This window comes from Lutjanus erythropterus, chromosome 12, assembly GCF_056507025.1.
Source record: "Lutjanus erythropterus isolate fLutEry1 chromosome 12, fLutEry1.hap2, whole genome shotgun sequence".
NCBI lineage: Eukaryota > Metazoa > Chordata > Actinopteri > Lutjaniformes > Lutjanidae > Lutjanus > Lutjanus erythropterus.
This window is the reverse complement of record NC_139328.1, coordinates 11,480,644-11,506,739: the sequence shown is the minus strand read 5'-3', so window position 1 is coordinate 11,506,739 and position 26,096 is coordinate 11,480,644. Positions and strand designations below refer to the sequence as shown.

General features: G+C 39.4%; 2 protein-coding genes across 4 annotated transcripts; both read right to left on the bottom strand.

Annotated features, from left to right (window-relative positions):
* Nucleotides 1-9,968: 9,968 nt before the first annotated feature.
* On the bottom strand, nucleotides 9,969-19,636 carry LOC146317664 (solute carrier family 12 member 9-like). The gene is made up of 14 exons (XM_084732862.1): nucleotides 19,296-19,636; nucleotides 18,079-18,213; nucleotides 17,682-17,819; nucleotides 17,491-17,597; nucleotides 16,531-16,732; nucleotides 16,244-16,351; nucleotides 15,252-15,363; nucleotides 14,782-14,939; nucleotides 14,148-14,230; nucleotides 12,767-12,891; nucleotides 12,469-12,661; nucleotides 12,182-12,356; nucleotides 11,438-11,584; nucleotides 9,969-11,314 (listed from the first exon to the last, which is right to left on the bottom strand). The coding sequence occupies exons 1-14, from the start codon at nucleotides 19,501-19,503 to the stop codon at nucleotides 10,395-10,397; spliced, it is 2,811 nt and encodes a 936-aa protein (XP_084588988.1). The 5' UTR covers nucleotides 19,504-19,636; the 3' UTR covers nucleotides 9,969-10,394.
* A 1,779-nt stretch (nucleotides 19,637-21,415) lies between these two features.
* On the bottom strand, nucleotides 21,416-24,978 carry thpo (thrombopoietin). Of its 3 annotated transcripts, none has more exons than XM_084732238.1 (5): nucleotides 24,644-24,978; nucleotides 24,404-24,528; nucleotides 23,874-23,960; nucleotides 22,366-22,530; nucleotides 21,416-21,564 (listed from the first exon to the last, which is right to left on the bottom strand). In XM_084732238.1, exons 1-5 carry the CDS (start codon nucleotides 24,654-24,656, stop codon nucleotides 21,418-21,420), a joined length of 537 nt encoding a protein of 178 aa, XP_084588364.1. In that variant the 5' UTR covers nucleotides 24,657-24,978; the 3' UTR covers nucleotides 21,416-21,417. The 3 variants fall into 3 exon arrangements, with proteins under 3 accessions (XP_084588364.1, XP_084588365.1, XP_084588366.1); XM_084732239.1 differs by having other exon boundaries at nucleotides 21,416-21,561; nucleotides 24,644-24,977; XM_084732240.1 differs by having other exon boundaries at nucleotides 21,422-21,809.
* Between the last annotated feature and the right edge of the window lie 1,118 nt (nucleotides 24,979-26,096).

The window sequence follows — 26,096 nt, the reverse complement described above, 5'->3', positions numbered from 1 at the left end:
CCTAAGCATTGTTGCAGACCATGTACAGCCTTTCATGGAAACGGTATTCCCTGATGGCTGTGGCCTCTTTTAGCAGCATAACGCGCCGTGCCACAAAGCAAAAATGGTTCAGAAATGGTTTGAGGAGCACAACAACGAGTTTGAGGTATTGACTTGGCCTCCAAATTCCCCAGATCTCAATCCAATTGAGCATCTGGGACAAACAAGTCCGATCCATGGAGGCTCAACCTCGCAACTTACAGGACTTAAAGGATCTGCTGCTAACATCTTGGTACCAAATACCACAGCACTCCTTCAGGTTTCTAGTGGAGTCCATGCCTTGACGGGTAAGGGCTGTTTTGGCAGCAAAAGGGGGACCAACACAATATTATGCAGGTGGTCAGAATGTTATGCCTGATCGGTGTAAGTGGCAAAAAGCCACGGAGAAAGTTGCAAATGTGTAATTTGTTAAATGCTGTGTTTCTTAACCACTGAAACAAACTTGCATTCACAAAACAGAAAATTAATTCCTAATTTAATTCCTTCATCATTATCTGGGGCCACAGATGGAACAGAGTCTGTACTGTGAGCTATAGTTGCACAGAAAAACAAGACTCTACATAAGGAGCAGAACACCAGATGGTCTTGACTGGTGCTGGTGCTGGTTGCCTTGTGCTCCGTGTCAGGCTGTGAGCCAATGCAAAAACAAAAGGTGAGAGAAGGGCCAGCATGCCAAGCATGTGTAGCCCCCAAAACAAGGATACCCATATGTATAGACTCCCATGCTCTCACATCCTCTCCCACTCACTTAGTCATGTGAAATGAAGAGATGGATATATATGTAGATAGACTAGATGTGTAGACACATGTATATAAAAGTGGTTTTATAACATCGTAAACTGACACTGCTGTTAGGCTGGACTACAAATTGGAAGTGTTGTCATTTCATACATATAAACTACTCCTGAGTAGTGCCTTATTAAAAGTGACAGTTCACCCAAAAATCAAAAGTACATGTTTTTCTTCTGGCCTGTAGTGACATTTATCCGTCGAGATTATCTGATGTGAGTTGCAGATTTTTGAGGCTATTGGCCATAGAGATGTCTGCCTTCTCTTGAATACAATGGGACAAAATGGGACACTGCATGGCGCCAAAAGAATAAAACTGAAAAACTCAACAGCAATGTCTCTTTACAGAAATCATGACCCAGTTACTCAAGATAATCCACAGACCTTGTTGTGAGCAGCTTCATGAAGGAACCACTTTCTTTCTGCAGTAGAATCTACCTGAACTATTGTATTTCTACTAGAAAGAAATTTAAATGGATGAATAGCACTACAAGCCAGAGGAAAAAATGTGTCTTTTTGATTTGGGGGTAAACTATCCCTTTAAATGTTTTTCATTTCTTTACAGATTCAGCCAAGCGAAAGCGAGGTTGTGTCAGTTGCACAAAGAGAAGGCATATGAGAGGAAATGAAGTTTTTCTGAGGCTTAGCTTGCTTTTGAGTTTTATTTAGTGACATGCATTTAAATTGACAAAATGATGCCGAATGTATTTATAAGTAAAAATCTTACTTAACACTTTCCATATTTTATGACATGTCATGACATCAGCACTCTGAAACATGACTTCTTGGTGGAGTGATTTTTTTTTTTTCATCTACTAGTGAAGTCTGGATTAAAAATTGCCCTCAAATTAGCATGAAATAATTCAGTGTCACTAGAAACAAGGCTCAGATCTCTACAGTTTATCCACCCTTACGCAGTCAGTGACGCAGATATCCTAATATGTCACTGAACAGGGATTAATAATATCCATAACTACTCATGGCTCAAAAACATGATGAGACATGATGATACAACTCATGTGTCTCCCTTGTTTGGTGTCTGAAAGTAAAAGTGTGAGAGTGACGCAAATCCGCCCAGCACTCCTTCAAGGCCTCTATGAAAAAACAAGGGCATCCCTGGGATGTGGGGGTGGAGTGAGGCAGCTACCATACATGAGGATCAGTAACTCTATCAGGATCAGTCAAACTGGATGCTGAAGGCAACAAACAGTGAGTCGAGTGGGATCATCAAGTTGGTTGCAAAAATAAAAGCACAAGTTAACTAGAATGCACTCAGAAAGGGCAAATATCCACCAAGGCTATGCGTCTTTATATTGACTTTCTGTCACTACAGTGCCAAATTATCAGAGTTTTAAGTGATTTTACAAAATGCCCATATGGTGACGTTATTTGGATTAAAATGATCATGTGCCAGTCTGATACTCATTATTGGTATCAGACCAATAATGGACAAAATCACTGGATCGGATATTGGGAGGGGGAAATGTTGAATCTGACACAATCCATTGGTATAAACTATGACAATAATGCTTAACTAAACTTTGAGCGATAAGCCATAAAGACCACATAAACTGTAGCTAGAACATTGTGCTGACTGGTGAAAAATGCTGCTCAAGGTTCTGTGTTAAAAAAAAAAAGTCTGAATAAAAAAGAAGCAGCAGTATTGCATAACAGAGTCATGTTGTGGGCCGTGTATTTCTTCCTTAATGGGAGTAGAATATCTGTTTCACAGTTTGACCGTGATGTTCTTTAGATGGCTGAAAGTACAGACACAAATTAAGAGCTAAGTTGTTTGAGAGAGGGAAAGACAATATTGGATTGGTATGCATATCACCAGATACTCAAGTTTGTAGTATTAATATTGGTATCAGACATGAAAAAGTGGTATTGAGCCATTCCTATTAAAAAATTAAGTTATGCAGATTTCAATGAAATTCTGCAGAAAGTTAACTTAATTTTTGGCTAAGGCTGTTTTTAAGATGTCCTGATAACGAACTGGCAAAAGGGATAAAAAGGATCTTCTTGGAGGAAGTTCTGTTACTTTACAGATATTTTTGAAACATTTAAAACTTCCCGTTTATTCAGATGACCTGGTAATATATGTATTTTCTGAAAAATTACACCTATGGGTTTAGTATACTATAACACAGTAAGATAATGCAAGCAAAAGTATGATTCATACTTTTTCAAGAAGGAATATCACCGAGCTGGCATCCCAGTTCACCGTATAAATTATATTTTGGGTGATGAGATCTTGACGTACTGGACATAAATTATATGGTTAGTGGTAAAATCTGTATGTTATCATTAGTCCAAAAATAACTTAATATATGGAGGGTGAGCACACAGTAGGAAAGAAGCGTATCCTCCCACAGGAAAAAAAAGTGTGCAGTCTTCCTCCCACTCTGACATGAAGCAGTGCTATTTCCACAGTGACAGCAGTTTGAACTACGTCACTAGCAGAGATCCAAACACTGCTGCCAGATGATGTGGGCTACTTCCACATCAGACAACAGATATTAGAAGTGCTATGGGATGGACCGCCGCCAGCTCCCACTCTTTCTATTTTATATTTCACCCCTTCTCATGCTTGAGGAAAAATCTTTCTGCCGCTTTATCGAAAACCGCAAGTTTCTCTTTTCAGAGCCTTAATGATGACAAAGCTACAGAAAAGTTGGCAGATTGAGAATTAACGAGAATTACTGCCTTGCGGTTCTATGCCTCCACCAACCAGTCATTTCAAGTTGTAGTTTAAACCCATGTCTGTCCAGATCCATATAATATACTGCAAGAGGTGAAGACTACAAAGGAATTTAATGAAAGGTATTAAGTGTAGAACTTCAGTGAATAATTTTCAGTGAGAAACATGCTGTCCTCACTTGCAGACTATTTTGCACAGGTGTACTGATAGAGAGCTGCCATGGTGTCACAGTGAAGTTGACCTTTGACCTTGAGTCTAAGTGGACTTTGGTGCAAAGTTTGGAGAAATTCAAACAGACAGATGGCCAACCTGAAAATATAATGCCTCCAGCTATGTCTGTCACAGGCGTGGAGGTATAAAAACATATTGAAATATACTAAAATCATGCTTGGTGACAGTAGTGATCCATGTTTGGTTGATAACACCGGAAACATGAGGACAGCAATGACGAAAACACAAACATTAATCCAGGTTTGACCGACACGGAGATACTCAAACCTGGATAATCTGTTTAAAGAGAGTTCAAGATTATCTGGCTACGTTGCCCGCCTGGTTAATTATTTGAGGGCATGACAGTGTGTGGGAGTTAAGTACACAAACATGGATTAAACTAATCCCTTTCCTGCCAAGAAAGTCTCAGAAAGTCACAGATTTTCAAAATATCGCCAAAGTATTGTCAGTAGATTAATGACAGATGGCAAATTTGACATTTTGATTTCTCTCAGATGAGCAACCCTAGTCTGAGCCACATGGTGCTGTTCAGAGAAAAAAAAGGCACATGACTATGTGACTCCACCACATCTCCCTAGTATCCCCAAGCAATACTGAAAAACACTGTGATAATTATTAGAGTGCTAGGAGGCCGTCATCCAGAACCACTCACTTTGTTTTCACTCATCAATTATACAGAAAATATAACACGCCTATGGTACATCACTTCTGGCTGCAAAAACAGGCAAGAAAGCTTTTGAATGTTGAGAAACTCCGTAAATTAAGCCAACAGGGAGATGAGGAGACTGACTATCTCAAATCAAAGCCAACAGATTTGAAAAACAGATTTTAAAAGCGAAGGGGTTTTTGTTACCCCTGCAGCAAAACACCAGCAGCTTTGAGGATGTTTGATTCACACACAAACGTTCAGCTTTCAGTACAGTTTCCATAAGGGCCCGCCTTTTTTTATGACGGGTTACCATGTTGGTACAAACACAGGTTAACAGCATTCTTGCGTTCGCATCTACAGTTGTGCTGTGATTTATCAGAGTTTCTGTAATTCTTTAAAGTTTGTGTACAGGCCACTAACCTGTGCAGTTTTATCTGATAGTCTGAAAAAGTTATGATGCTTTACTGGCAAGTAAAAACACATTTTTATTGTATTTAACTGTTTTTTAATGCAGATTCTATGCGTTGGATTGTGTCGGCCTGAAAACCAAAACAAGATTACAAATATATTTCTCCACCTCCTTGGATAAAAAGTCCAGTGTGTAAGATTCATGCAGGTTTATTGGCAGGATATGGGAAAATTTGAATGGAATATTTTTCATTAGTGTATAATCTACAGAGGGTGCAGGTCCTCTTCTACAAATGTCACCATCTTGCACGTTTCTACAGTAGCCCAAAAAGGACAGACTTTAGTTTCACAGCCAACATAGGTTCATCTACATGCTTGGAACATGAAAGTGACACAAGGTAATCTGGAGCCACACCACTAGACACAACTAAATACTCAACATTGGTCATTTAAATATTACATTTTATATCATATTAACATATTTTTCTGTGTCTGGGTTCCCATATCCCTTACATGAAGAGTGACAAATATGGAAGAGCCACAGTATGCGTGGATTTTAAACAAATTCTCCATATTTCATATTTAATATTGTCTTCATTAAAGGGTTGAGTAAGTGCTAGGTTGAAACGAGTAACCAATATGTACAATGTACTTTTTATATGTATCATCAGCAAAAAATGTGTAAATATCCACACTTGTGAAGTAGGAAAATGCTCACCGGGTATTAAATACTGTTTATTCATTCAAGTTTATAAAAATAACTTGTCCTGTAATAATTCTCTACCTCTTGTGACAAAAAAAAAATTGATTTGAAGCTCAATTCTGAGCCTGTTCTGTCGTTTTCTAATTAACAATAAATGTAGGAACTTGTATTAAAAATCAACTCATATCAATGTCAGACTTAAAATGTCAACTTCCAGTTAATCCCGCCCACTTCCGCCTGCTCTGAGTATGGATACGGACACAGAAAAGTTTGTTGGTTGAACAGATGCAGATAATGGCGTACTCGCTCTTTCCTATTATTTGATACAGTCCAGTAGAGCTGCTGATGCCTGTCAATAAAGTTGCCTTTGTCACTTAGTCAAGTGGGCACTACTGCATCATCCATTTAAGAGAAAGAAACTGTCAATACTGTTTTGTGCAACTCAACACAAACGCCAGCCCGGTGAAGGACCACAGACAGATACTGTTGTTTGTTGACGGTGCTTTACGCTTTTCATACCTCAGCAGCTGTCCATCCCACAGCCAAGCAGTCGGAAGTGATTCAGTTCCTTCGTTTTGCGGGTATGGAGGGATCACCCTCAAATGGGAAATATGGGCAGATTTATTTTGTGTAGGAAGTGTGTAGGACGACTGCGTGCTGTATTCATTCTTTTGTATTTTAACAGGAGTTTAGGTTACTTTCAAGATTGTGAATGTGGTATCCCTTTATAGTCCTTGGAGCCCGGGCTGCGTCCGCCTGTGAACACACTCCCTCCCACATGCTGTTTTGTCAGTGATGTGTTGTGGGTGTCAGTACTCCTACATGAAAACTGCCAAAAACGTGATGTATGCCACAGATGGCGTTGTCTCTTTGTCAGAAGGTAAATTGTAGCTGTTGCCACCAAACCCGATTGCCAGGTTATTTTTTATGCCAAACTATACCAGCTGATACATTAGACTGTAGGAAGTGGACTGTGGAAGTATTGGGTTTACAGCTTGCCAACGTGTTGTCAGTCAAGGAGCCAGAAAATCCAAATTAGCAGGTCTTGGTGGTTGCAGGGTGGTGGTGGTGCCATGGCTAGTCAGAGAGGCCTGTCAATTGAGAAAACAGTCCTATTTTTGAGCCATAATATCTAAAACATGGAAAAGGCTTAAATTAACTGCTGAGACTTATGTTTTATTTAAGTATTAAGTGTCAACTGTCATTTAGTACAGAATATGGGGGTTTCTGCCAAAAGTCAGGGCTAAAATCTAATGATTAGGATGATTATCTTTGTCTTAAGGTATCTCCATAAATTTGTCAAATGTATGCTTCAATACCTTGTGTTTAAAAGGATAAAATCGCCGTTAAATATAGTATTTGAAGTTCAGAAGCTCCAAATGCTCATTCAAGCCCCAAGTTCAGTCTTTTCTGTCCTGCCTAAAATTTGGCTTGCAGCATTGCAAAACAAGATGGTGCTGAGTGACATTTTCTGTAATGAAGAAAAGGTGGGGAAAAGTTTGTTTTTATTGATAGTATTGCATGAAAGTTTAAAATTGTGGTATTGTGGCAACTTTACTGAGTCTCCTGTGATGGTTAGTGGATGGTTTAATCACGTCCAACCTCTCTATGCCAAAAAAACACACTTCAAACTTAGAAGGACATTTTCTGATGCTAAGCGTAAAAATTCTGAGGCTAAATTAAGAGAGATTTTATCTGCCGCAGTGTGCTGAAGGTAATGAATCATCAACTGATTAGCAATATTGTTCATTTTCCAGAAAAGGTCAGCAGTTGAGAGCAGTGTTTCATTATTGCTCTAAATCAGAGTGATGTTCCAAGTGACTAAGACTGATTCTCATGGTTCACAATTCCCTTTTCAAAACTGAAGCCAAGTTATTAGTTTTTCTAATACTACTTTTTCATTATAAGGATTTCCCTTTTAACTCATCTGGATCAGCTTATCAAAACATTTTCCATATGACCCCGATGTGGTTTTAAGATCCTGGGGGAAGACGAGAAGACGTCCATGCCCTTTTTACAGCTCATGTCCTCCTACTGATCACTGGATGTTTTAGAATAACATGCAGATTAAAATCGTTTTCCATGTCTAGACTGCGTGAGGATCCTGCTCCCAACATGGCAGTCGGAAACTACAGAGATATTAGTCATGACGCCCCAAGCACCACTTCACACCTCAAACTGCACTCCTGTTCAGCTCCTCTTCCGTTACCAGTGATGACGCATGTACACTATTTTGATACACTTTTGATTGAAATGGGTAGAGAGAATTAATGTCATTCATGTCGTAAAATAAAAGCAAAGGGGGTTTTGAATTAAGTGCTTTTGATCGCTTCAGCCTCAACGGAACATGCTGTATTTTTTCAACGTATTTAGAAAGGCCAGCAGTTTGTGCCTCTCCAAAACAGCTTCTGAATGGGAAATTAATGTCTTTGTCACAAATAAAAACACTTCTTGTTCAACTACAATCTCAGATAGATGCTGTAAGCTAGAGCGTAAAAAGTCTTTTTTCACCTCCATTCTCCCAAATCATTGACAACTAAGAGTCTGCCTTGAATTAAATCAAATGCTCAATTCATTTATATTGTCCATTTAATTTGGACAAAAACACTTACCGGCTTTTTCAAAAGGTGTAATAACACTCCCCTGCATTTAAGTACTTGTAACAATGATTTCTCTTTCACAAGCACTATTACCAACCTAGCAGAGGGCCACAGTGATTTTAATATTCATAGGTCATTATGCTTTTCCTACATCAGCAGCTCTCCCTCCCCTCACCAATCACCGGCCGGAAGTGATTCAGTCTCTCCCTCTTCCCACTCGCTGTTTTAGGCGGAGGAGATATACCCCTCAACCTGACACCACAAACTGCTCTGACCGTACGGGTGCATCTACAGGTGCACCGGTGCTTCTTCGTGACTTCCAAATAAAGTTTGTCTTTAAAAACGCATAGATGATGACAAAAGATTAGGTCCATTTTATCTTAGATCCTTGCTTGCCTGTGAATGTGGTATCTCTTAATAGTACTTGGAGCCCAAATCTGCCTCCATCTGTGAACACACTCCCTCCCACATGCTGCTTGTCAATGATGTGTAGGCGGGTGTCAGTACCCCTCACTGAAAAAACATGGAATTTTCTCAAACCAAACGTGACATATGCCACAGATGGCTTTGGCTCTCTGTCAGTAGGTAGTCTCGCCACTGTCCGCCACACAGTTTCTTTGCTCACATATACACTGCACCATTCAGGTAATTTTCAACGCCAATAATGCAACATCCCAGATGAGAGGTGGCTTCAAGTTTTTTTAAAAAATGAAGAACCAGAGTATGTGAAGAACATAACCGACTTCAAGTATACAGAACAAGGTATTCTCCTCCACAGAACTGAGATGCGGAAACATTAGGGATGTAATTCAAGATAACCCACTCACGATCATGTTGAATTTGATCTTCCTGCTTAACGGGTCCATGTGCGCACCACACACTGGCCTAAACCCAATGTCAAAGTCCTAAGTCCTGGACCCTTAGAAAAATCTGTGTGCTTGATAAAAACACCAGAACGCCAAATTGTATGGGCTCAAAATTATTTATGCCTGGGACAGTTTTATATATGAAACCTGAGCTTACAGAATCTTAATTATACATGCAGGTGTACATGGGATGAGCACATTAAAGTTCATTTAACCCAAGGCATTGATATGCAGATATTTTTGTTATAGATATTTGCAATTTCTGCTCCTTTTGGGGAGATAACAGGAAGCAGCTTCACATGCAGGGAACTGTCCTTTTAAAGGCAAACTATTCAAGATTTTCCCCCCCAAAAAAACAAGGCATACAAAAATAATCTCTCAAATCATCACCCACAACAAGTGTGTGGTGGTGTTTGCATCCACAGACACGACCCTCTATGTGCAACTTCTCATTTTCTCATTATTTTCCACAAACAACTATTTTTCCGATGCATTTACAAACCTACTCATTCTGCCTTCAAATCATTGCGTGCCATTTATGACATATCAAACCATTAGCTTTCATCATTTTCCAAGCAGGTAAATTCTGAGACTGAAATATTGTTGAGCCCAGCAGGAGAGTCTGCCAGCACTAGTCTGTGCTGAGTCAGTGATGGTGAAGCTGCTAGTCTGAGCAACAGAAAACCTGTGACACATCATGATTAGTCTAGATGTGCTCAAAGTACAGAATCATCTTTATTAACTGGCATTACTGCTACTACTACACCAACGGCCTTGTAAAGCCAGACTGGGTACAGCAACCATCAGCACAGCCATGATACTGGTCATATATCGCCCTCTGCAGGCAATCAACTGGGAAGACTCAGTGGTACCTCACTGGTGCTCTAAATCAGTGGTTCTCATGTAACTAAGAAAAGTTTTCAGATTCATTCATTTCAATTATATTATTCTATATTTTTTGAAGGAAAGAAATTTGAGGTAATACAATTCATTTAATTTATTTTTCTATTAACATGTACAAAAAGTTCACAATATTCAAGAGCAATTCCCATGTGGTAACACAGTATTTTAACAAATGCATAAAAAGTTAAGAAGGAGCCCAAACCTGATATACCTCTCACTGATGTTAACTAAGAGAGAACTGCATTCCTTTCACCCCACAAAATGCACAAATTATACATTTGCATACCGCTATATCCAGAGGGATGACTAAACTGCCTAAAACTCTCAACATTTTGTGACAGGAGTAATCTTTAGGTTATCAAATCCATTTGTCCTACAATTATAAGGTAGACAAGATACTGTGTGGTTGCCAGCAAGTGAATAAATCGGTGAAAACCGGCACAGTTGCTTGGATAAATAATACCAGATTTCAGGGTAGCTGACGGATTAAGTTGACAGTAAAATTTCAGAAGTCAGTGGTGACCACAGGAGTGACTCCGTGAACGAGCAATGTTGGGCCAAGGTCTCGACTCAACAGGTCCACTTGGTGCAAGTAGGTGTGGTAAAGGCTTGTGTCTGCTGGTGGGTGTGGCAAATACAGGAAACGCACAGCAGGCTGAGGGGCACCGTGTCTGCGAATCAGACTGTTGACGGCACAGATGTATTCATCGGTCAGCTGAGCAGTATTATTGGGAAACTGTTGGATACCATCTTCCTTTTCAGCTTCTTCTTCCTCTTGTTTCTCCCTCCGCTCCTCATCCTCTGCAGAGCCTCCTTGTCTCTGCCAGTGCAGAGCCACCACCTCGTCCCACGCCACCATTTGCACCCGAGCTGATATCCTGAGCTCCTTCAGCATCACATGGAGCTTCTTCTCCTCCTGTTCCTTCAGACTGCAACCAGCCTCCACACACAGGAAAAGGCGGAGTCTTGCCTGGCTCCAGGCACGGGTCTCCTGAAGCACGCTGGCCAGCTGCAACAGGAACAGCGAGCAGATGTCCACATAACCACGACTGTCTGGTTGAAGTAGATTCAGAGGCCACACATCAACGAATGGCCCTGTTGTGCTTTGGTGGCCCCTGATCTTTCTCCCTGACCCCAAGACCTCCTCCCGGTCGAACTGGTCAAAGTAACGAGCAAGCGTCACATTCTTCCCCATTTTTACAGCATCAGCAATCAAAGACACATATTCATCTTCCTGAAGGTCTTTGGATTCCTCAGCATCCCGCACACTGGCGAAGAAGGGAGACCGTTGCTCTCGGGGGTCTATGGATGGATCCACAGCATCCAAACCCTGGCCTTTAGACAGGAGAATTTTACTTTGGAGTTGGTCTTGAGGGGTGCAGTCATCATAGAAACCCAATACAAGGGTGTTTGGCCTCATTCCACCTAATGCAAAAAGATGTATCAAATGAGCACTTTGAACAAGAACTGTAAGTTTTGTAAATACATAACCGCAGTTCAGTGATGGAAAACTGACACAGACATACAAAATAATGTAACATTGCCTACCAAAGCCTGTGATGAAAAGCAGGTTCTGAACTCCATGTCGTACAGAGTCAGCCAGGGTAAGATTGACAAATGCCTTGATGTTTAGGTGGTCCACTAGAGACAGCCAGGAGTCATAACTGCTTTGCAGAGGATCAGAGGGCAACCCATCTGCAGAATCACACACAAAATGTCAGAGGCGTGGGCAAGTGAGACATCTCATTCCTTCAAGGGCAGCATGTGTTTGTTGTTTCACAAGTGTATCTGGGTGTATTTTGGTAAGAGTATGACTAAACATACAGTTGGACAACAGACCTGTGGCTTCCACTGCAGGAGTTTAAGAAGTTTACATGTACACATTTTGACACATTTCTCCCTCACCAGCTTACCATGGCAGCTGTTCTTCATAGTCTTTGACAACAAGGGCTTTAACTAACAACTTTTAAACAGCCATATGTGAGGCCCTCAGGAACTGATACTAAAAACTTCCATTGTGGGTTTACTATGACCAATTAAAAAATAAGGACATAGCAATATGTTTAATATGGTGATATTGCAGTAACAATAATACTGTATTCTAATACTGTTCTACTTCAATCATTTTTAATTTATTAAAAGATTGCTACTCAATTTTCAATTTGTCGTTTTTCCTTGATTTTTGATTTTTGTGATAAATACTGCATCATGGACTTATCTCTTGAGTTGTTGGTATCATTACAACCTTTATTAACAATATACATAAATGTCACCTACAGATACAATTCTTACCCAGTAAACCCAGCTTTACATGTCCCAGTACATAGAGGCCACTCTTCTTCAGGTCATTAATGAAAGTCATGAGACCTGTACAGCTACGAGGGTTTGCCACCATCAGCAGCAACTGGGGCCTCCAGAACTTGACATGATCCTTACGCACATCCAACCTCAGCAGGTATTTGCGCACCTGAGTGAATACAAATGGGATGAAAAACAGATGTGATGATGTACTAATTCATGCAAGTGTGCATCATGCTGTTACTTCATGTGAGAAAGATGGCTTCTGTGAGACTGTGCACCTGGTGGAAGATGAGAGCCTGACTGATGTAGCCCCAGTTGCTGATGGGACCGAGGTATTGGATAAGCATTAAGAGCAGCAGCATAAAGGCTATGCTGGCAAATGCATATATGGCATTAATCAGGAACATCATGACCAGGCAGCCAAGAATGCCCAGAGTGCAGGTGTGCCATGTAAAACAACGAAATGAGGGTCTGCATTTAAAAAAAAAAAAAAGACAAAACACAATGACAGAATCTGGAATGAAAATCACCTTTCCAAGCAGAAAGTTTAAGTCACTCAAATATCCTGCACTGTACCTGAAGTTTGGTGCAGAAGCCCATTCCAGAGCCAAACAGGCCAGGTTCACAGCAGCATAGACCAACAAGAAGAAGATAGTCACAATACCAGCAATGGTGTTCAATTTACCAGCAAACAGCACCATCTAGTGGAAGCAATTGAGAACATTTAGCTTACACACTACCTTCAAAACACTGCAGATTAACCTGTAATGTAGCTGTTTAATGAACATAATGAGGTTTCTTAAACATTGGGCTGCCGAAGATTCACCAAAATAGCCATCTAGTTATTTGTTGTTCTTTATTGAATATTTGTACAGAAAAGTGGGAAATATCTAATCAGTATGATGTATTTTGTGATGCTTAAATCTCATTTATGTTGGAGCTATGAGCATTAAACATTGATAATAATTCAAATATGTAACAATTATTGCTATAAAAGTAGGCAGGCATTAGCGAACACAGTACTTATGTGTTTCTGAGAAAATTATATGCAAACAGTATGGCTACATCAGGACTATCCCTTGACACAAATAACCATGATAAACAGCTTAACTGGTTTAAATTACACCTACACATCTTGAAAAAAAAATAAGACATATAATCTTGCTGCAGTATCTAGCTAATATGCTGATGCTAAGGAGCATGGTAGTGAAATGAAGAGTTCACTTACTAGTCTAACAGGACAGTAACATACTCTGTCTCCCTGGCAAAAACTCTCAAGGTTTTAGAGCTCTTCATTTGACAAATGTTTAGCCAATCTGAAGCCGAGCATGATGATGCACAAATGCTTTTGCAACACCAAGCAGTAGGTGAAGGATCAGCAGTTCCTACCCTCATTTTACTCTCACTTCAGGGCAGTACTGTATTACCCCCACCAACACATTTAAACAATAAACAATGGCAGTCGATATAATGTCAATGATGATGCATTTCCAACAAAGGTGGGTTACACAATGAGGGCAAGTATATCCACTTCATCTTCCCAAATACTGAAATGGACGCAGAAAGTAAAATGGAAACTACATATTGATGTTTCCGAGACAAACAATTAGGATGTAAGTGGCTATAATTTTTCCATCTTCTTCTGTTCAATATCTTTAATGTTGTATCACTGCCCTTTAGTGCTCATTTTTCTTCTTCAGCCATTAATAAGGAGTTATAGGTAGCTGTCAGTATCTAATGGTAAAAAAACATCAGTTTAGAAGGTGTCTACAGAGTAATTTCACTGGGAAAAACCTGAGTAACTCATAATGTGAGAGCAATATGAAGAGGAAAGAGTTGAAAGGTGAGGGCAAAGGGAAGTAACTCTGTTTGAGCTTTAGTGGAGCTCAAGTAGAGATTAAATTTTATACACAGAGGAGAACTGTAACCTCTCCTCATGTGGAGTGCACTATCCTACCTGTGCAAGCAACCAGGAGACAAGCACGGAGGCCCAGGGGTTCCCACTCTGAGATGTTTTCCTCGCCAGAGCCAGGACACCACCTGTAGAGATTTAAAACATTAACAAAAAGCAAAGTCAGTCTGTGTTATTGCTCATGGTCCTACATCAGATAAACAACTGAGTCATCCTGCACTTGTCCTTCAGCCAAACGCACAATGAGAGGATTTTTCTTCTTCTGAGAAAGTGAACGCTGCAAGCCATCTGTTGTCAAATGATGCTTTCCAAATTAACATGCCTCCACTATGAAAACGAGACATGATGAAATTAATAACAAGTGTCAATTTCTCACATTTGAGATGGAGGCCTCTTTCAACAGATGGCTGATTATTAAAATGTTGACTCAGCTGTTTAGAAGACCAGCTGGAGTTTGATATGCTTTCATATACACTGGATCAACTATTTAGCCCTGATCATAACCTAAACAAGAAAGATTAGTAATTAAATCCTTCTCACTACAGAAATGGTCAGAGGCCACATCAGCTAAAACCCCACTCTGCCAATAAATGAGTAATTTACTTCTTTGGCATAATAATTCTTGTTATTAAAAGGAACTGCAAACACTGAGTAGCAAGGCATGCTGTTGTGTTCTCACCAAACAGGTTGTCTTTGGACAGCGCATACAGGATCCTGGAGGCTCCTATCAGGTTACTCATGGCAGCTGACACGGTGGAGGAGTAAACCCCAATTGTTACCAGGGGTGGCCATATGTTGATGTCTCCCAGGAAACTGTAGTCTCTTTGGAGAAGGAGACTGAGGATAATGGATAAAATTCCAAATATGAAATGAGTCAAAATAATTATTTTACCAAAGCAGATTAACTGTGTTGATAAAATTGTATTATTTCACATCACTAGATGTGTGTGCAAAAACGACAAATCAGTAAAATTTCAAACTATAACTAGTGATATTCTATCCATGAAAAAGACAACAAAAATATGCAAAAGTGAAAATGCTTATAAGTGAAAACATCTTCTGAAAATTCTCCTTTGAAATATTTAAGTGACCAGTGTTTTTGCTTATTTGTACTGGTACTGTTTTAGTGTGTTTGACAGTGTTTCTAACCGGTCACAGGTCCACGCAGACAGCAGACTAAGCAGATTGTATGTGATGAAAGTTGTAAGAACAGCTGCGAGTGTTCCTCTTGGGATGGAATAGCTGGGATTTTTCAGGTCACCTGGAACACACATGACAAAAGCTCTATCCTCAACAAAATCAAATCTAGTACCACCTTATTTAAGCTTTGTCAGAGAAGTTCAGCTAACCTCAGATGTGTACACATAGTATGTGTCTTAAATCAGGGGTTTGATCCACCACAGTCTGCAACCATAAACCTGTCTTAATCAGTTATTTAAATGTTGCTGTGATGCAGCTTTCTTTTGCCCAAGTTTGAAGAATACAAATGGTGTACCCTTTAGATCGCTCATTATTGTATAATGCGCCCTGGTCAACTGATTCATGGTGCAATTAAGTGACCCTGTTCTACTTGTGACTGCTGTAGGTCACTTGTCACAAGTAAATATATCACATTAAGCAGGAAAAGTCACTCTGAGGTGTAAAAATTATAGACTTCAGGCATAAATTATGCCTGAATTCTACTAGGGCTGGCCACCTCAGTGTCGCTTGTGCTGCAAGTGTGTTGTTTGTTTGTGCCCAGCTTGCGTTGTAGCTGCTGTTTCTCTCTGCCAGACATGCAGTGGTCAGAGATGACAGAGGCAGCGAGTCCAAGGCTGGTGCAGCCGCTTTAGCACAAGCCGGACCCTCTGCACCGGCAAGAGAGAAGCAGGCAGCAGCAACTTAAACACAGGCTTGACACAGACCATCAAAACACCATCAGAGACACTGAAACTGCCAGAAAAAAGAAAAAAGTAATTAGTAGTTTAGCTGATGATTAGGAATGCATGTACCCTTAGGTTTGGACGATGATGCTAAACCATCTGATCTGGGGAGCAGGTTAACATTTAGCTAGTTCTTCATAGGCTTCACCCCCAGGCCTCCCTTTGCTGAGGGACACCCTGAACATTGAATTTATTCAACTTATTTTAAGACGATCTTACCTGACATGTTGGAGCCTGCCATGATTCCAGTGCAGCCGTTGAACATGACAGCGAACACTGTAGCAAAATTCATCATGGTACCAGTAGTGTAGTCGACTGTGTAATTGGCTAGAAAGAGTGACAGGAAGCTTGATCAGCCATACATATCACTTATATAAAAAAAAAAAAAAAAACTAGGGATTTCTTATACGTTAGGTTAGTAATAGTAACACGAAAGCTGGGTTCAAGATTATGAAAGCCTATAAAAATGCCCAAACATGACATCAGACAACATGTCCAACACTTACGCAATAGGTTGCCCTCCAGCGTGTGGAGCTGGAAGCCTGAGTAATTGGCAGTGCTCAGGCTGGTGTCGTTTGAAACAGACCTGTGTGGCAAAATCACCAAATTGGGCCCCATGATGAAAAAACTGATGAAGATGGAAGTCAGGACTGTTGTGACTATGAGGAAGATAATGAAGGCAGTTTTGGCATAGATGTGGGCTCCCACCTGCAATGACAAGCCAATTAAATTTAGGAATTACTGATATGTATTACAAATATATATATATGTTCTCAAGCACCACTGTCAAAGCCAATTTCCTCTTGACTGTCATTAAGTAGGTATCGTGAAAACTGCTGGCCATAGATTTTGCTGGTGTTTGTTTGCTGTCCTCAGCGCATAACTTCTAACTTCCATGATTACCTCCTCATCGTTCATTTGGCAACACCATCAGGCCAGAATTTCCACTTGTGTATAACACCTACTCAAGCTTTACAAGCTGTACAAAGTACATTACACAAAAATAAAATAAAAACAACATGACAGCATGTTGCAAAAAAGGCAACTCTGCACTCAAGATCTATCTAGCTTATAGACAGAATCCCATGAAAATTACTGAGCACAATCGAGCTCTGAAGAGGATTTTTTTTTTTTTTACTTCTAATTATTTGTGTCCTCTCCTTCAGAGCTGCAGTATGGACAAAGTTTACATTTGTAATGAAAGTTTATTTGTAACAATAGCACAATAAACTTCTCCTCCATCCAGCTCTTTTGTTTATTGTGTAGTGTAATCAACAACACAGCCTGCCAGCGGGGATTTAGACTTACGAATCCTTTTATTCTAAAATTGGTTGTGTATTTAGCAAAGCCTAGTGCTCAGAAAAATAAATCACAAAACATCCTCCATTTGTATAAGCCAACGATGAGCTGACAGAATGTTTTTTAATTGAAAAAATGAAGTAAAATGAAAAACGATGACGTCTCACCAAGCAGACAATGAAACACAGGAAGAGCAGGACGGTGCCATAAAGCAGAGACCACCAGTATCCTGAGGGCAACACCTGGTGGAGACCTGCAACAGCTGCAGCGCCCCCTGAGGGAATGTGAAACAGGGTTAATTAATATATGAAGACACCGACCTGCCTAGATGTCCCACCTTTGTCACAGTGGCCCTTACCTTCTGGGATACCAAAGGAAGACATGATAGCTTCAACCAGACCCAAAACGTACAGAGCGCTGCCGCACACGTTGGCAAAGAAAAACATGATCCCAATACTGCCGCCAAACTCTGGACCCAGGGCTCGGCTGATCATGTCTGGAGATCCAAGCTGAGGAATTCCTGATTCCAGATTCATAAATGTAAACAAATTAAGACCAGACAAAATTAAGATCAGACACTGGTGAGATTTCGACCAAGGTGGAACCTGTGCCCTTGGTGGATAAAGCAAATCATGCAGGAGAAATTAAGAGCAGGGACATTTTTTGTCAATCCATTAGTCAGGCTTAATCACAGACAGACACCCCAGAGAGGCTTTTAAACTACAACATAAGACTCTCTAAGCAGTAAAGGATACAATAGGCACCTCCAGCATCTAAAGCCCCATTGGTGGAGATGGCACAGACAGAAAGCACAGTCATTGTGATGATAAAGTAGGCTACGAGGAACATGGCAATGGCCTGGTAGAGCCCTGCTTGACCCACAACAAATCCTGCAAGAGGAAAGAGGAAATCTTATTTATAATGTAGCCTAATGTGTACCTCTGTGCTGCAGTGCTTCCTGTAAACTAACATACAGGAACATTTTTCTACTCATCTATTCACTTTATTTGCATTATGGACAACAGATGGAATAAAGCAGTGCTACGTGAAATTTTATTAATCAATTTAACTGGTTGATGTTAGAAAATAATAATTAACAGATTAATTTATATGGCAATAATGTAAGCCACAGCCAGAGGTGGAATGTAACTAAACGGAGCCAACATTTACTCAAGTACTGTACTTCTGTACAAATTTAAGGTAAATGTACTAGATTAGTTCCATTGTAAGTAAACTGGATTATTTCATCCACTTGTTTGCAACAACCGAACTGCTAAGCAGGTGCAAACTGAATGGTGTGATCCTTTTCATAAGATTAATTTACTTTATTTTACTTATAGATGGATGGATAGGCAGATATTAGAGCGTTAATGATCCCAAACTAGGAAGTTCCTACGTTACAGCAGACATTGCAGGTAGACAATAACTATACAATAAATATACAAGTAAATACCAAAAGAGAAAAATAAAAATAAACACCAACTTTAACAAAATAAAGAATAGTTGAGTACACACTTTAAGAAAATCGATGGTATACTCTATAAATATTATAGATAAATATCTATAGAATACCTCAGAATGTAGAAAATACAAAACAAACAATACTAATATATACATAGACACACGAGTGTATATACAAAGACACACAAAGCCAAATATATAAATTCAAGCAGTATATTAGGACACCACAAAAACTCAAAAATGCAAAGAACAGAATATGATAGGACTACGATAACATTTTATATATATCATCCAAGTGTGCAATGAGGAGGTTGAGTGGGATTGGAGATAAAATGTGCAAAACAAGCTAGTAGCAGTAGAAGATGCGCAGTTAGCCATGACTGTTGTAGCTACTGAAGGTGCAATCAGAAGTCGTGTAAAACAGATGACTTTGGTTGGACGCTTTTAAGTGGCTTTAATGTGTTTTTATGAAAATATTTTTTAAGGGTTTTTTTTTTATTTTCATACTTACCGATTCGCAGGAACACAACGACGCTAAACATGGACAGTAAAGTCGGTACGACCACGCCGAACACAACTCCGAGTTTTCGGGCGGTTTTCTCCTTGGACCGTCGGCCATCTCTGCCCGCCTTGGCCTCGCCGTGTGCGGACACATCCTTCGGCTCCGGACAGGTGCTGCTGGTCAGTCGGTAATGTAGCAGAGGAGCTTTTTCTGACATGGCGGTGAGGCTAAGTTAATGGTCGGTGTAACCGGCTAGCATCAAGGTAACGTGTGCTGTCGTCCAAGTCGGCGTTTAGCTAACTGAATGGCCGCCATTAACCTAAAGTTTGTACCTGGCCTCCCCTGCAGGACACCTTCTGCAGGTAATGACCGTCTGATAATGGGAAAAATGACGTGGCTTCCTGTAATTGGCTCATCCAATCAGTTACACATCTATCTACCTTTGATTAGTCCACTGACCGATGTTTTCAGTTAGCTTAACTCTATATCTACTGACGACATTAGCAAACAGCTAGCTTAATGTTAACTGAAAAATAAAATCACAGTGCCTTAAATAAAGTTTACACCAAAGTATATTAAAATTAGTTAATTAAAAGTTATTATTAATTATCAGTATCGGATGAAATGAGATTTTATCGTGACTCATTTTCCAACTATATCGCCCAATCTTAAAAATAACTAACTAGCATTACTGAAATAACTAACCAGATAAATAAATTAGCAATTAAATAAATAGCTAACTGCACAAAATCAGTCTGTTGCATATTATATAGCAAAGGTTTTGTATCATAAACAGTAATTGAATCAATATAAAGATAGATTTTCAGAATTTGTGTATTTTTTTTAATCAATGTACAGCACAAAGAACTAGCCTGATGTTAACTAAAAAATAAAATAACCAACGTCATCTACCCACTACCTACCAAACTAACCATGTAAATAAATGAGAAATTAAATAAATGGCAGTATGAAAGATAGTTGTAAGGGATGTAGCTCTAGTTGTAAATACAGAGGTGGGTGAACTGTAGTTTAATGGATAAATAAATTCAGCCCCATTTCGAAGAGGTGAATAAAAATAGTTTAATTGGGTTTATCCCCACTGCTTCAATGTATATTGCAAAGCTTTTGTATCATGAACGGTATGTGTATCAATATAAAGTGTAGCAAAAATAACATCCTCTTAAATGCAAAATCAGGGTATTTACACACACAGATTCACAAAGACACCTACAAAAGATTTCTTGAATTGAAAAAAGCAAAACAGAAACATGCACACATCTACAGCGAAACTTTTAAAGTAAAAATGTAAACAGAGATAGGATCTAAAAGTGCAATGAGAATAAAATCTGCAACCTAAATTCACACGAGGAAGGTCTACCAGTCTCTATTATTCTTAAGTAAGTGCCTTTGAGAAGTACAGGCTACATGATTTTTTTCTTTACTCACTACTGTGCAAAAACTGTCTGCAAGTATTCGCATAATAACCACAATAAAATTAAAATAACCAATTTTGGATGAATATTATCAGTAATAAAATAAATGTGGCATAAAATCATAAATCCAAATAACCAAGGTGACTTTTTGGTTCTAGCCACATGATCAAACTGAACAACAAATTTTGACGTGTCACGGTCATTTGGACTGCATCCAGTAGAGACTTGGAGAAGCTTTCTGTAGGCTATGTACTAAAAAAAGAAAATATACCTATACCTTTTAGATTAGGTAGATTATAGGCTTGCATTGGTTCTATAGACCTATAACAAAATTTAAAGTAACCCTATTTTTATGTAGTGTGACAGAACAAACTGCCTTCCTATCATACATTCATTTGTCCATGATGCTCATCATTGCATTCATACTGCTGTCTTTCATTGTCCTTTTCTTTTTAAGCTGCAGTTCCTCTTAGCGGCCAGCAGAGAAGGGTGTATTTCTACTTTTTACTCTTACAGAGTGCAGCTGTACTCATCATACTATACAAAAGCAGAGTGTTCACAGATAAGAAATTTTAGACAGGCAGCAAGGTGGGGAGAAAATCCAAATCACTCCAGCTGTTTTGCTTTGTTGGATTTTCATTTGTCTTATTAGCTTGACCTCAGCTGAACTCATCCCCCTGTTGGAGCCACTTCTTGTGTCACTGGGCGGGGCATCTGTCGTCCAGGTCAACCATGAACCGCTCCAGTTTGCCTAAGATCAGCTGGTTGTAGGTCAGCAGGACTGTGCTCAGACTCTGGGTGCTTCGAGGAACACAAGACAGTGCTGGACTCACCGCTGGCCCCTGCTGGTCCAAACAGAAAACACAAGAATGAAGATGGTTTTAGAAATGAATAACAGAGAGAACATAAACAAAAGTGAGAAAAAGAGGGTGGACATACCACTAAACATGGATTTCAAAAATGGCATTATTTGCTAACAGAAAAACTTGAAATCCCAAATTTTAGGATATTATGTAAAACTTAGATCACAGGACACTCAGCTCGCAGTCTGTCTCACTGGGAAAGTATGCACTGCTATCTTCTTCTTGTCCTGTGGAAGGAAGACTCGGGGTCACACAACATAACATCATCACTCCCAGGGTGCAGATATTCCAGAAAGCCACAGATTTATGAGAAACCAGGATATTTCCACACCAGAGGAAACTGATAATGCCTCAGAATTAGATGCAAACCAGTAAGATAGAAGCCCATCAACACGTTTTCACTCACTCTGTGTGAATGTTCATCAACACGCTGATGAATTTTACTTGGCACTGTGTGCTGCGATGATGTGTTTGTGTGTGAGTCGCAAAGACAGAATGAACTCAGTTTGCTTTGATTTGGTTATTTGCAGGTCAAAAGTCATACATGTTAAATTGAAAAGTGAAAGTTTCAAAGTTCCAAAAGTTTTTCACCCTCTGTATTGCTATTATTTAAGACATTTTTAACGGTTAAATATTACTATTTAAATACTTAGATGTATCCAAGACATCCAGGAACTTTTGCAGCCAAAGTTGTAGTGATTTTATCCTCAACAGGTTCACCTCTTTTGACCAACAAATCACCCAAATCAGTGCTTCCTGGGAGTGCATGTGACTCCTTCTTACACTCAGCTGAAGGTGTGTGATAATAAGCAGGTAGTTGTTGATGTTGTTCTCCAGTCTCTGCAGTAACGAAGTGACACACCCTGACTGGCTGTGGGCTTTCACAACCTTCACACCTTCAACAAGAAGCCTCAGGGACGCAACAATGTCTCCTCTCTTCTCCTGGTGCTGTGGTAACACACACACATAAAGAAAAAGAAAAACAGTGAAATTTGTTTTCATTAAATAGGGATGGACAATATGTTTTTTTTTCAGCCAGTACTGATAACTGACAATTATCTGCTTCTCATTGCCGTTACCAGTAAGATAACTGATAATTTCAGTCTTTTAAAAGAAGTTCCTATAACCTGTCATTTATGCACACCTGATGGTAAGAAAGGCTAAGATCTATGAATAAAGGTGGATGATTGAATATTCCATAGCAAACCAAAAATAACCAACCCAAATCTAACTGGCATTACTATTACAAAAAACAAAGAACAGTTCTGACTCTTCAAACATTCATTTGTTTTTACAAAAATTAAAAATTTCCCAAATATACTTTGGCTTTTATGGAGTATTTTGCCTGCCAAATCAGATGGTATTATGGTTGATATTATCAGAATAATATAATAATAAATAAAAGTATACATTTCCCATTATTTGACAATAATTTATCTGCCTCGATATTTATTCTGCATCCCTATTATTAAATACAAGATATACAGTGAAAACTAGGGATAGGAATGTAACGATACCAAAAACTCAACAACAACAACAACCTGAATATCATGCCCTATATTAAATAATAAATCTGATGTGTACAGCATTTTTTATTTATATAAAAGTTTTTCCTTTTAACTTAAAATGCTTCTGCTTTCCCTCTTTGATGACAGGGTTTTTACAGGTGCTTAAAGTCTTCAACAGTCTAAAATCAAATAATTGGAAATTTTAGACCTTTAAATTCTTAAATATGATTTTAACAGGTTTTAAAAATTTAATTATGAAGCAAACGTTACTCTTATATAGTTGGATTTAATGTCAGTCTTGCTTTTAAATGTGTTTTGGTTTTTTGTATTGCACATGCTGTAAAACAAAACCAACATTTAACTAATAACCACTAATGCAAACTGCACTTTTATTTTTTGCCAGTATGGATGTGCTGTAAATTTAAAAAAAAGGTCTTAAAAAGGTCTTGAAAAGTCTTAAATTTAGCTTGTTGCAACCTGAATAACCTTTGAATAAGATAATTTAAAAGTAGCCAGCCATGACCAAAGCATGTGCAAAAAATGGGCATGAATTGTAATGAATGTTTAAATTATGCATGTACAATTGCAAAACAAAAACAATGCAGCAGTCAGCAACAATCCTAAAAAGATAATAAAGTGAAATAATAAACCATGTAGCATCACTGTAGATATCTTTACTGTTCAGTACGGTATCAAATATTCAATATATTGTTACATCTCTAATAAGCAAGTAAGACATCCATAATGATAGAGGATTTTGGACTCATACATGTACCAACATACTGATTTGTTTTGCCAGGATGCCACATGAAGCGCAACGCAGGGCAGCTGAACGGGTGTGGAGAGGGTTGTGAAGCCATTACAGTCACTCTGCAAGGGAGGAGACATGGAAGAGACAGGTGACAGATGCTGGACAAATGACTACAGAGAGACAGACTCATGGGAGACTACAGGTAACAACAAACAGACAGACAGGAGGATTAGATACAGCAGGAGAAAGTGGGGTCTGTGACAAAACAGCATTATAATGAAGTACTGTAGCGCTCCAGGGACGACCTGGCTTATAAGTCTTGATATCAAGATGTCAGAAAACATGTTTGGTACAGACCCACCACAAATGTCACATATAATAGTTTCTTTCAGGCAAAATGAAAATTGTGATTCAAAAATGATCAATTCCAGTAATAGTGAATCATATCACAATCGCAATATCTGTCAAAATAATTGCAATGTGATTTTTTTTTTTACTATATGGTGCAGCCCTGGGAGAAAAAGAAAGAGAAATGTTGGGAAAGACGCAGTCAAATCCTCACCAGTGCCCTCTCCATCTCTGCCACAATGTTCATAGTCCTCCTGGCGCCTTTATTACACACAAATTCTATGGGTTTAGTCTCAGCATCCCACACCTCAGAGGCTACCATACAGAGCAGCAGGAGTCCTGGATCAACACATAAACACACACGCTGAACCCAAAGCACTACAAGCCAGCTTGTTGAGCTTGTAACAAGTGCATTAAATACTCTTAAGTCAAACTTTTTAGGCTCACTACTCACTGCTTAACGCCATGCCCTGCCTGGCCGCTCCTGATGAGTCCTCATTTGTTCCATTAAGAAATGTGCCAGGTGAAAAACGCCCTGTGTCCACTGCAGAGGAGCTGTGTGTCCTTTTTGTCTTCTCACCACTTGATTTCCCACCTTCTCATTCAGTAGTGGGAAGTGTGAGTGTTATCTAGCCTGAGAGCAGGATGCGCTCCAACTTCCCTGCTGCGCAGCATGACAAAAAGTTATAGCCTGAAAATGGCATTTCATTGATATTAGGCGGACTGTTTTTGCTTCTCGAGTTGGCTTTTTCGGTGCGTTCAGGGGACAGCATGCCTGCTGACTAAAAGGTTAATGATTTATTATTGTGAAAGACTCCATTTACACAGCTGACATCAAATTCAGTCACTACTGCTGGAGGCTATTTACTTTTTGTCAAGGTTTGCACTGGCCAATAGAGGTAGCAGCTTGGGTTCATAATGTTCACGAAATTGGTGTCAGAGGGAGCTACACAGCCCACACACAGAATGTGGGTGTGTGTTAGCTACATGTAGGTGTGTAGCCTGTTTGTGGGGATTTAAAGGGATAGTTATTATTATTTGAAGTGCAGTTGTATGAGGTACTTATCACACAATCACAAGTCCCCACTTTGAAGAAACTGAGAGAAGTACCAGCACAGAAGCTAAGCAATGCCCTGCAACAGCAAAACATATTTTAGCCACTTAAAAAAGGCCTATCTAAAAAAAAATCTATATCAGTTCAAGTGTGCACTATATTTAGAATATTTTTACCACTTTTCTTTGCTGTCAGGCAGCCTTTTCTGACGGAAAACCCCTCACAAATATTGTTCCCTCTCGCTCCTTTAGCAAGATTCCTTTAGCAAAAACTGTGATCTTAACTAGCAGAACACAGGAGTTGCTTGTCTATTACTGCCTGGTTCTGTTAGTTTGTGTTATTTGGGGACTAATGTGAATGTGAACTAACCTTTTAAAACTCAGAAGTCACACAATTAACACAAAGTAAAACAAAGTAACAGATCAAGGCAACAGTAGACCAGCAACTCCTGTCCCCTGCGAGGTAAAACTGCTGATTTTTCCAGTGGAGCCTGGTTGGTTTGGAGAGATTGATATTTGGCTTGTCAGAAAAGGCTGTCTGACACCAAGCACTCAAAATATAGCATAGACTTAAAAAGATACTGATTTTTTAGGTGGCTTAAATATGTTTTTTAGCAGTTCATTGCTCAGCTTCCTTGCTGCTCTTCTCTGCTTCTCCAACCTGGAGGTTTGCAGACAGCATGCAGGTAATGCACTGACTATTGATAAATACCTCAAGCAACCTCACTTCAAATAACCCAAATTATTCCTTTTACTACTTTTACTATACCTTTTATCTACAAGACTTGGAAATAGTGTAGTGTCAGTCCCATGTAAGGTAGTTAACATGCCAGCAAGCGTGTATGTTTTCAGGT